This window comes from Vitis riparia, chromosome 6 (assembly GCF_004353265.1).
Source record: "Vitis riparia cultivar Riparia Gloire de Montpellier isolate 1030 chromosome 6, EGFV_Vit.rip_1.0, whole genome shotgun sequence".
NCBI classification, from domain to species: Eukaryota; Viridiplantae; Streptophyta; class Magnoliopsida; order Vitales; family Vitaceae; genus Vitis; species Vitis riparia.
This window is the reverse complement of record NC_048436.1, coordinates 17309205-17322036: the sequence shown is the minus strand read 5'-3', so window position 1 is coordinate 17322036 and position 12832 is coordinate 17309205. Positions and strand designations below refer to the sequence as shown.

Below are 12832 nucleotides of genomic sequence, written 5' to 3'. Positions count from 1 at the left end.
TCATACTTGGGTATTGTTCCTTGTCCTCTACAGTCAAACCTATTGGGAGTAAATGGGTTTTCTCTGTAAAACTTCGTTTTGATGGCTCTTTGGACAGGTACAAAGCTCGCCTCGTAGCTCTGGGTAACAAGCAGGAATATGGGGTTGATTATGAGGAGACATTTGCTCATGTTGCCAAAATGACCACGGTTCGAACCATCTTAACTATTGTTGCTTCACAATCATGGAAACTACATCAGATGGATGTAAAGAATGTTTTTCTTCATGGTGATCTCCAAGAAGAGATTTACATGAAGCTTCCTTTTGGTATGACTACTTCTTCTCCTCATGATGTTTGTAAGCTAAAACGTTCTTTGTATGAGCTCAAGCAAGCACCCCGGGCTTGGTTTGAGAAGTTTCGTAATACAATTCTTTCTTTCAGTTTTACCCAAAGTCAGTATGATTCTTCCCTCTTCTTCTACACGTTTGGGTTGGGTATAATCCTTTTCTTGGTTTACATGGATGATACTATCATTATTGGCACTAACTGTGGTTTGATTACTAAGCTTCAGCAGATGTTACATACAACTTTCCATATGAAAGATCTTGGACAACTCACATACTTCTTAGGATTGGAAGTTCATCATCGGGCTAATGGTATTTTCGTGAACCAGCATAAGTATATTCAAGATCTTATCACTTTGGTTGGTTTGTTGGACACTTCTTTTGTTGATACTCCTATGGAGGTAAATGTCAAATATAGGAAATATGAAGAGGACTTTTTGGATGATTCTACTCTCTATCGGCGTCTGGTTGGGAGTCTTATCTACTTGACCACTACTCGACCTGATATCTCCTATGTTGTTCATCAGGTCAATCAGTTTATGACTTCTCCTCAACATCTCCATCTTACTGCAGTTCGATGCATTATCTGCTATCTTCGACGTTCACCTACTCGTGGGTTATTCTTTCCTACCGGCTCCTCTCTTCGACTTGTTGCCTATAATGATGATGATAGGGCTAGGTGTCCAGATACACGTCGATCTACTGCGAGTTGGTGTATGTTTTTAGGTGATGCCTTAATTTCTTGGAGATGTAAGAAACAAGATCGTGTTTCTAAATCCTCTATTGAGGCCGAGTATCGTGCCATGTCTACTGCTTGTTCTAAAATTGTATGGCTACGCGGTCTTCTTGAGGAGCTTGGGTTTCCTCAGACTACTTCTACACCTCTTCATATTGATAACACTAGTGTTATTCAGATTGTCACCAATCCCATTTTTCATGAACGTACCAAACACATTGAGGTTGATTGTCATTCTATTCGAGACACCTTGGAAAGTCGGGTGATATCTCTTCCTCACATCTCTTCTGATCTCCAAGTAGCTGATATCTTCACCAAAGCTTTGACTCGACAGCGGCATCAATTTCTTGTTGGCAAATTGTTGTTGGTTGACTTACCAACATCAATTTGAGGGGGGATGTTAATGTTACCATATACAATTTAGGAATCATATTGGTTGTACACATAGGAATGTTAATCTTACCATGTACAATTTAGGAATCATATTGGCTGTACATATAGGAAAAGATTAATAGATTGGCTTACCATGTATTTGTTGATGTTACCGTATACAATTTAGGAATCGGTTAGACTCCGTGTATAGGATGTATATCTGTATATAGATGGATGCAGTAAAAATATATAAAAAAAACGAATCATAGTTCTTGGTTTCCATGGAGTTTTTTTTAAGTATTTTGACAATCTAACCCATGGGCCCTCATCACGGTATTGTTGAGTCGAAGATGAATGTGAGGACAACTAACGCACGTGTACCTCTCAATGTCAGGCATCCTGAACTTGGCCGGTAAATTGGTCACTGGTCTACTATCAAGATCATATGAGGTGTTGTGTCAATGCAACTATTACAAACTTTAGTGTAAATAATATCAGTTTAAGAAGATAAAGATAAAACAACCCATAATTAGTTTTTGACGGTACTAAACCAATATACCTAGATGAGAGAAAATTCTTCTATTATATAATAAAAAAATATTATAAACGATAAAAACTTGATATAACTATTGTGTTCTTGAAACATATACTTGGCAATTGTTTTCGAGAATAATTTTTTTGTTCTCTAGAAAAAAAAAAAAAAAAACAACTTTGACAACCAAAAACTGTTTTATGTTCTCAAAAACAAAAAAAATGGTATTTTCAATTTTTAAGAACATAAGATATGATGTTTTTAGAAAACATATTTTACTTGTTTTCTATTATTTTTATTTGTTTTTTAAGGGTTATTTTAAAAAATAATTATACAAACATGTAAAATATTTAAAATAAAACATTAGACATGAAAAATATTTTTAAAATATATTTAAAAATAAATTAAAAACATTTTAGGTTTTTAAAAAAACTTTTATTTTATAAAACATTATGTCTATCTTTTCTTATTTTTTAAGAAAATCTAATATTGTAATAATGTATAACTTAAAAACTATTTTATATAATATTTTTTATTAGAAAAAATTTATACTAATTAGGAAGTAGAGATACTATGCACCGTTACCATGAGATATTCAAGAAATGAAGAAATTGGAAAAGAAAATAAATCGCAAGTGAAATAAGTAAGGTATATTCCTTATCATAGATGAATCGAAGGACATTCAAATAACTTCATGCACTGCAATTGATGGACATCTAAAATCATCCACAATTCTCCCCGCATTTAGGTAATTATTGAATAGTATTGGCTATACACAACCCACTTATTAATACTCTACACGACACGGGAGACATGAAACCGACAACCATGATAATTATTTGTAGCCACCACCCTAAGTGCCGCCAATTCTTCCTCTCAAGAAAGGTAGATACACTGTGCATAACCTGCAATTAATCCAAGTTGAAAACCACAATTTCAGGTCATTGTGGGCACAAAACACACTAAAGTTTTCAATTTTGAGGTTGGAAAGAAGAGAGAAATACTCACTGGGGTTGATAGTGGTGACTCTTCCGGTGTTCTTGAAATCGCAGCTCTCCATGGTGCGACCATGGCTTTGATAGTAACTGTTCATGGCGTAGCTTGCATGTGACCACACGCTGTAGGGGATGGAGCAATCCCCTCCCTTTTGTATCGCTGTGCAATCCACACCGGTGGCGCATGCAAAGTCTAAATTCAACTGCAGCGAGGCAATGGGGGCGCCGCGTTTAGGAACGCACCATGTTTTCTCCCCTTCAAGAGGCTGCATAGCAAATTGAATCCTCATGAAAATCCATTCATTTATTAAGTAATGATACACAAGGCGAACGGATTTTTACAACTGAAAATCACCTGGGCTGTCTCAAATTCCTGCTCTTGCTGGCCTCCTCGTAAACAACCCGACTCGTAGACGGGACTGAAGTCGGGTTTCAACAGCCCAAAATTCTGCTCTGAAGGGCCCGGTTTCTGGTTCTCGTTGAACAAAGCGAAAATGTAGGTTTCCAAGGGTTTTCCAGGCATCAGTGGCGTCCCTTTGCCGGAGGTAATGTGCTTGATGAGGTTTGCGTTATAAAGTTTGGCTTCCTCCATCCCAATACCTCTGCCGGGGTCACCCACCGACGACCACCCGGTTTCGCCCACAACAAGGCTGACGTCGCCGAAACCCGCGCTCTTCATGGCGGAGTAAACAGAGTCGACCATAGCATCGAACATGTTAGTGTAGGTAAGCCCAGTTGCCTGGTCGTGTGCGCCCTCGTTTTCACCGAACAACAAGAAGTTCCTGAGATCCCCAGAGTATGCAAAGTAGGGGTAGGGGTTCACCGTGAACGGAGAGTTGGTTTCCCGGTGAAATTGGAGCATCGGGATCAATAAGCTCTGTTCGAATTCCATCGCAAATTTACCAGAGCTGGGTGGGCTGGAGCTGGCCATTATACTGAAAGGGTGAGGAGTTGTGACCTTAATGTCATTGATGCCAGCGGCTTGTAGAGCCGCGTGGATCGCCTTCATCGCCGGAACGAGGTTTACGATGAGGTCACTAATGCCGGACATGGTGATCTCGTTACCAACACAGATGTAGTTGATTTTGGTTTTTTGGTAGAATGGGACGATGTTGGTGGCGACCCAGTTAGTAGCCTCGTTGGGGTGAACGAGTTTGGGGATATCCAAATTGACGACGGTGACAGTCAAGCCAATGCCAGTGTTGGCGAACGCGTTGATGATATCGGGGTTGGTGTCGAAGATCTTCACTCTGTCAAAGATGGTTTTATCTTTGATAAAGGCCGCCACTTCAGATGGTGATGCCAGGTTGTCTGCGACAGTGCCGTAGTTGACTCCAATTGAATACACGGCAGACAAGTTGTGGAAGAGAACGAGGAGGAGGAGAAGAGACGGTAGTTTTGCCGCCATGGTTGCAAGAGGAGGGTTCTCAGAGCTACACACGTTAGGGCTATGTCGTGGCTCTATATATACACACATGCATGCAATAACTTACTTGTAATTCTTTTTTGGTAAGAGAAGCAGATCCTCCATCTCTTTGTTGCGGTCCAATTCCTGGTTTCCATGAATTTCTATATAAGGGTTTCCACCATTAAATTCGGACGATAATAATTTCCTTTTTTGCTTTTGTCCTCTTGGTAACAAACTTAATTTATAATTTGATTTTATAAATTTGATGAACAACAGTCCAAAAAGAGACTCGGATTTCACCTTCCTATTATAGAATTTTCTAAAAATGTTTTATAAAAATTTGGAATTTTTGTAATAACTTAATTAATATTATGGTGCATATATTTGGAGATAAGGGAGTATTAAAAAGGAATTTAAAGGAGAAATATGAAAACCAATTTTTGTCACTTAAATATGATCATGTAATATAATTTCACGAGAAGGAAAAGTTGGAGAGAAAATCATTAGAAAATCATTAGAACTGCTTTCTTTGTATTTTTTTCTTTTTTACTAATTAAATGCATATCAAGTTGTTTTAAGATTTAAGATATTTTAGAATTTTTTATTTTTAATTTATTATGTGCCTCTTGTTAAATAAGATTATTATTATATTTGTTTGACTTTTATCTTTTTATTTCAAAATAAATTAAATTGACTTTTAAAATTTTCTACTAATTCTTGAATTCAAAATAAATCTACTTGTCCTTTAACAATTTAACAGAGAAACGAATTTCTCATATATTAATAAAAATATCATCAAGAAAAATTGAATTAGTCGGCTAAATTCTATATATATAATTTACCATTTTCCTTTTTGAAATAAATACCCAACACACATACTTACTATTTTTGTTTCATACTAATTCTATTTTCAAATAAATTATTCTCTCTCTCTCTCTCTATATATATATAGAACTAAAAAATATAATTTGAATAAAAAAATGAATTAATTATTATCTTTTTCTGAAATTTAGATACTTACATTATAAAGCAACTTAAACAAAATTAATATATTCGTTCAAATAAAATTTATATTATTAGAATTCTAAAATATAAATCATATTCATCTAAATATCCATTAAAATAACTGTTGTGATAAATTACATAATTTAAGAACTATTGTAAAAGATTTAACCATAGATATTAAAAACTTAACTTCTCTTAAATATTTGAATGAATACGAAGTAGCTATACAAGAAACTTTTGACGAACTTTTTACTACAGAAACCATAATTAGAAGAGAAATTGTAAAATATTATATTGATAATTTATATGCTAGCTCATCTAATTAAAACATATTAAAGATAATGAACCCTCATCTACAAACCCAAGAGGTAAAGCAGTTAAAATTTTTAGTAGAGACACAATTAAAAATAACAAACGAAGTACTACAAGAACAAATTCAGAAAGAAAACCAAAATAATATAGATATTTTAAAAGAAATCCAGAAAAGACAAATAAAATCTGTAGAAAAACTAAACACAGTCTTAGGAATTAGAAAAGAAGCTGGAAGACTTTAAGAACCATAACTTGTTAAGAAATAACTTAGATTATATTAAAGAACAATTAGCTAGAGAAGAAAAATTTGTTAGAAAGGAAATAGAACAAATAAAATTAGAACAACAAAATTTAAAAGAAACTTTAGAAAAAATTAACCAAAAAATAGATAAACTTTTAGAACAAAGAAATATAGTAATATCATAGGAACAAAAATTAAATAATCTTTTAAAACAATTTGAAAACCTTAATTTAGGAGAAAAACCAATAATTAAAATAGAAAGAAAAATAAATCCTTTTGAACCAAAAAATCTAGCAATAAAACCATGGAAATAGTAGAAGCAATAAACCCTCGAGATAGTGTAAAAGAATTTATTGAAGAAAAATTAAAAAAGGCAGTAAAAGAAGTAACACCTTACAAAAAACAATTAGTTCAAAATAATAAAATAACTAGATTTTTAAATTAACACACTATAAGTTCAATAGGAAATATTGTATATTTAGATTTAGTATCTCCAGAAACAAAACACAAATTATTAAAAAATAAAACTGATAAATATATGCACTTAGGAATAATTCTGATAGGAATAATAAGACTTCATCGTAAAGAAATTGGAGCACTTATAAATATTAACCTATTAGATACTAGAAACAATACAGTAGGACGAGCTCTTTTAGCTAGTGCAGAAGTTAATATGAACCAAAATTACGCAGTTATTGGTTGTATACCTCAATTTTGTATAGATCTTAAGGAATTCACAGAAAAAATAAAAATAACTGTAAATACTAAAGGTTATGATATGGAATTAGGAAGTAAAAACCTTAGCATAGCTATAGGATTTATAGGAAAAACTACTAATGCTTTAAGTTTAAAATGTATGATGGAATTCGATGATATAGTAAAAACCTTTGGAAGTAAGACAGTAAATATGATAGAAGTAAAACCTGTAAATATAGACTATTTACTAGGACGAGAGTGGGAATTACCTCAAATAAATAAACCAATAATAAAATATTCAACATCCAGTAGCCTATATGAAAACCAAGATGGAAGTGGAAGTATAACCTTTGGAAATTATAAAACTGTAAATGTAGAGGTAGAGTCAGATAGTGAGATAGAAACTGTAAATGTTATACAAGAAGATATTTTAATAAACATTGAGACAGTAGAAAACCTATACAAAAACTCAGAGTTAGTAAATATAATGTTAGAGGAATTTAGTAATCCAACATTACTAGACGATCAAGTAGATCAGGAAAACTTTGTTAATATAATGTGTAACAACTATACAGATGACCAAATAATAGAACAACTCTATAAAACCAATTTAATAAAAAAACTTATAGATATAGAAATGATAAATCAATTTACTATTCAACCAAAAGTTAATGAAAACATAGAAATAATCTCAAACGAATCAATAAATACAATAAATGAAGAAAAAGAATCTGTAAATGTAAAAAGTGAAATAGTAAAATATAATAAGCCGTATAGCAAGCCAAAAGGACCTTAATGGAAAACTAAAACAGAACCTTCTAGTTCTTTACAACCAGTATACGAATATGGAACAATATAAGATATAGATAGTGCGCAAGATCTTAGAAAAACCATAGAAAATTAGGAGCAATCTTTAAATTCAGCAGGAGTGGTAGTATCCTTTGAAAACCAACAGGAAATTTATGAATTTTGTAAAAGTACCCTTAGAGGAACTGTACTACAATTTTTTAGAAACATGGAACAAGAAAACATCAGTTATTTTCAAGAAGTCAGAAATAATTTTAGCATATCTGTATTTATAAATCTAATAAAACTTTATTTTTTAGGAACAACACAAGAAAATGTAAAGGAACCTGCAATATACCTTCATAAGTTAGAACAATTGAAATTATGTAACCTTTCATATATAAGAGAATATGAACAAAAATTTAGGAAATATGCAATCCTTGCTAGAGTAGACAGAACCCCTGAATATTTAAATAAATATATATTAAAAATACAAGGACCCGTAGGACTTAGACTATGGAATGAATTTACAACCTCCGAGTATAAAAACTCTCCTTATATAGGTGCTAGAATAGAATTTGTAAAAAATTGGTTAGAAAGAGAATGTGTAAGCATAGGAGAAAGATGTCAGATAAAGAAACAAGATATAAATCAACAACTTTGTAGAAAATTACATATAGGAGAAAATCTAGATATAGGATGCAGAGAATATAAGTTTAGAAAACCTAAGAGATATAATAAATTTTTAAGAAGAAAGTCAAGAACCTTTTATAAAAAACGACCATATCAGACAAGGTATAAAAAACCTGGAAAGTATTGGATAAAAAGAAAAAGAACCTCACAGAGAAAAAGACAGTGTAAATGTTATTTGTGTGGTCAGGAAGGCCATATAAGACCTGAATGTCCTGAACTTAAAAAACCATTAAATGAACGAAATAGAAAAACACAAGTAAAAATAAACCTAATAAATGAGTATCAGCTAGATAGTGAAGAAAAAGAACTTATTAGTGAATTAGACTTTGAAAGTGAAAATTCGAGTGTATATAGTATAGAAGATAGTGAAAATGAAAAAGAAGAAATTTGTATGATTATTGAAAAAGAGGAAAATCAAGCAAAGAAAACCCTTTTAAATTTAGAAACCTTGTACAACCTTTAGAAAGTAAAATAAAACCTTATAATATATGGAAAGATTTACAAAAAATAATCAAAGGAAAATTTTCAAAAGAAGAAGAAGATAGTTGTTCAAAACCTAAGGACACAGAAGAACCAAAAAGTCCTGTAAAAGAACCAATGAATCCTGAAAAAATAACCATACAAACAATAGAACAAGTAAATATGGCAAATAAAGTTAAATCTATTATTTTTCCAACAACAATTAAATTAAAAACTATAGAATTAAAGGTAGACGCAATGTTAGATACTGGAGCCAGTAAAAACCTTTTATTTGAAACCTTAGTACCTCAAGAAGATCAGCAAACATTAGTTCAACCAGTAGAGTTAATCCAATACAATCAACAAAAACTAATACTAACCAAGTATATTTCAAACGTACCAATTATAATTAATAACATAACTTTAGTATCGCCCCAAACTTATCTTGTACCTACTATAAGTTTATATCCTTTTATTTTAGGTTTAAATTTTGTACATTCTTTACAAGGAGAGATAACAATACAAAACAACCAAGTTAGTTTTCATCCTAAAACCACAACAATTGTTTATACAAACATGGAAAATGTATTAAATAAAAATCATAATATAACATCTCATCAAATTAGCAAAGTGGAGGCACAAAAGGATAGCATAATTAATGACTACTCAGAACAATTAAGAAATGCAAATAGATTTAAAAACCTTATATTAGAAGCAGAAAAAATAGGAATTATAGGAGAAGACCCACAGAAACATTGGAATAAAAATAAGACAACCTATAAAATACCAATTAAAAACCCAGATTTAACAATAAAAACGGCAGATATAGCATGCAATCTTATAGATACAAAGGAATTCAAAATTCAAATAGAAGAACTGTTACAAAATAACCTCATAAAACCAAGTTTTAGTCCCCATAGATCCTCAGCTTTTTTAGTTAGGAACCATAATGAAGAAAAACGAGGAAAAGCTAGGATGGTTATTAATTATAAAAGATTGAATGATAATACATATGATGATGCCTATAAAATTCCAAACAAAGATTCTTTAATTAATTCTATTCAAGGATGTAAATATTTTTCTCAGTTAGACTGTAAAAGTGGATTTTGACAAATTAGATTAGAAGAGGATAGTAAACCATGGACAGCGTTTTCATGTCCTTGTGGATTATATGAATGGAATGTAATGCCATTTGGACTAAAAAATGCTCCTCAAATATTTCAACGAATGATGGATAATATTTTTGGAAAATATTCTTTTGTTCTTGTATATATTGATGATATTCTTGTCTTTTCATATACTCTTCAAGAACACATAAACCATTTAGAATTGATTTTTGAAAAATTAATTAGTCATGGATTAATAGTAAGTAAAAAGAAATTGAAATTATTTAAGACTCAATAGAATTTTTAGGATTAGAATTAGAGGATGGACAAATAAAATTACAAGAACATATAGTGCAAAAAATAAATAATTTTCTAGACAAACTCGAAGATTTAAAAACCCTTCAAAGTTTTTTAGGATTATTAAATTATGCTAGGCCATATATCAAATACCTTAGCAGATTAGCTGGACCCCTTTATAGTAAAACAAAAAACACAGGGCAGAGATATTTTAACCAAGAAGATATTAAACTTATACAGAAAATAAAAGAACTTGTGAAACATCTCCCAACCTTACATTTACCCTTAGAAAATGAATATAAAATAGTCCAAGCTGATGCTAGTCAAACAGGATGGGGAGGTATACTTTTAGCAGTAACTAATATAGGAGAAGAAAAGCTTTGTAGATATTGTAGTGGAACTTTTAATGATTATCAAAAGAACCTTAGTTCTACAGATTTAGAAATTGAAGCAATAATATTAGTCTTAGAAAAATTTCAATTATTTTTTAACCAAGAACAATTTACTTTAAGAACCGATTGTGAGAATATTAAAAAATTCTTTGAAAACAAAAATTCTTCAAAACTGTCCACCAAAAGATGGATAAAGTTTCAAAACTCTTTAATTGGTTTTAAACCTAAATTTGAACATATTAAAGGAAAAGATAATATATTAGCAGACTGGTTAAGTAGACAAATAATTAATAATGTTAATAATACTAATGATTGATTTCATGATTACAGGAACATGGCTCAAAGAAAACCCACAAAAGCTAGAACCTTTCAATACGGAACCATATGTCTGAACGAAGTGTTGAATCCAAATCTAAGGTTTAACTCTTTATTTTCTCAAAACCTTTTTGAAGAACATAAGGTTATTATAGATAATTTTTGGTCTCTAAAACCATAGAGTTTTTCGAACCAAAATTTAGAATACGCTTATGGAAAAACAGTGTCAGCTTTAGCCCAACATTTACAAAACCTCCAAAACCAACTGATTGCTTTAGAAACCCAAAAATTCCAAAACCTCAAAATCCAAGAAAATCAAGAAAAACTGATAGAAGATTTAAAAACCAGTAGAGTGTCAACCAATCAAACTAGCTGTTCAAACAGTCAACCTGAAGTAATTAGTTTAATTAAGAAATCAGCTCTTCTGACTGAACAATATGAAAGGCTTGTTGTTAAAAACATAATTGGAGTTGATAACTACTCTTTTGTCAAAACCTTTTTCCTACAAAATCAATATAACAAAGTATTTAAAAATCAAGAACTTTTGTATAAACATTTTAGAACCAAAAATGTCGGGATAAAAACAGGGTATATGGCATATCACGACCCTGAATTTTTCTTTGTTATATATTTAGGTTATGTAAATATGTCTATTGTAAATAAAGAAAATTTTGATTTAGTACCGCAACTTATGGGTCAGGGAATTTTAAAGAATGTTTTTATGAACCATATATCTCAAATCCCTGAATATTTCCCAGAAAAATTGAAAGATATTTTAACCTATCTTTTTAAAACCGAAAAATATATAGATATTTCTTTTGAAACCATTCCACCTTTATTTCAACCCAATGGATCAGTAGTACCAGCCTATCACCATGTATATATAAAACATAATAAAGAACCACTTATCCCTCAACAAGAACCAGAATGGGAAATGACCCGTTCAGATGAATTTCCAGAATTTTTTACTCGCTTTAGAGCATTTCAAATCTATGATCTTAGACCAACCCGGAATAAATTATTTCATCTCATTGGCGAAACAAAAACCATGTCTATATGGAGAGTAGAACCTTTAGAACACATTATTGTTCCAAAACCTTTTATTACTTCTGAAGAACAGGATTTTATAACCGAACTCAGTGTAGATATACCAGAACCATCTTCCTACCTCAGTGATGACGCATTATTTTGGGACAACCTGGACGATGAAAGTTATCATAATCTACAAAATGCAATGGAAGGATGATGTCAGCAATAACGACATTTGAAGCAGTAAATGCGTCTTCAACTACAAAAATTAAATGTGGCAGTACAAGTTCAGAAGCAGTAAAAACATCCACAAGCCACGTATTATGCATGTAATAAAAAGAGAAGAAAGAGACAAGAAGGAAGAGAAGAACGGATGAAGATGAATAAACAAAAGTCAAAAGTAAATGTCTTAAAAGTCTTTGTATTTATACCAAAATTCTGAACACCGTAAATATTTTTCCTACCATCCAACCACTTGAAATTAATTCTCACCTGGATTCTCACCTGTCACTTGTAAATACTTTGCCTATAAATTAGTGATAGAAGTGTGCCCGAGGGGGTGTGGAAAAAGTGTGTGTGCAATAGTGTGAAAAAGTTGCCTGTAAAAAGAAAGAAGCTTCATCTTCAGCCTTGTACATTCATCAGCAATCAATAAGAAGGTAAGAATTTTCTGTTAAATTTTTGCCTTCATTTAAATTTATTATGTATTTTCTTACCCTTAGGGGGTAAAAAGGGGTAAAAAGGTAAAGTAGGGAAATGAAAATTATTTGAATTATTTTTAAAGTTTTCTTTACTAGTTAATATATGTAATATACATGGATCCTTTTTATATAATGTTCTCATCAACATAAAAAAAAATAAATAAATAAATAAAATAAAAAAAAATAAAAAAAAAATAATAATAATAAATAAATAAATAAAATCGGGTTATTTAGAAAATTGGAGGTGTAAAATCATGTTTTAAAACTAGAGTCTTTAGTCTTAATCCTTGACCTCAAACCCGTTTTTGCCAGAAAATTGGCGTTTTAGGGAGACTATGTCTGGTTGGAAGGGGGGTATTACCTTGACACGAAGTGATGTTTTAAAATTTTTGAATTTTACTACCTGAATTTTTGAGATATCCGATTGCAAAAA

General features: G+C 31.4%; 1 protein-coding gene across 1 annotated transcript; it reads right to left on the bottom strand.

The window, feature by feature from the left end:
* Positions 1-2840: 2840 nt before the first annotated feature.
* LOC117917067 (glucan endo-1,3-beta-glucosidase-like) lies at positions 2841-4367 on the bottom strand. The gene is made up of 3 exons (XM_034833293.1): positions 3315-4367; positions 2973-3225; positions 2841-2869 (listed from the first exon to the last, which is right to left on the bottom strand). Exons 1-3 carry the CDS (start codon positions 4365-4367, stop codon positions 2841-2843), a joined length of 1335 nt encoding a protein of 444 aa, XP_034689184.1.
* Positions 4368-12832: the final 8465 nt, after the last annotated feature.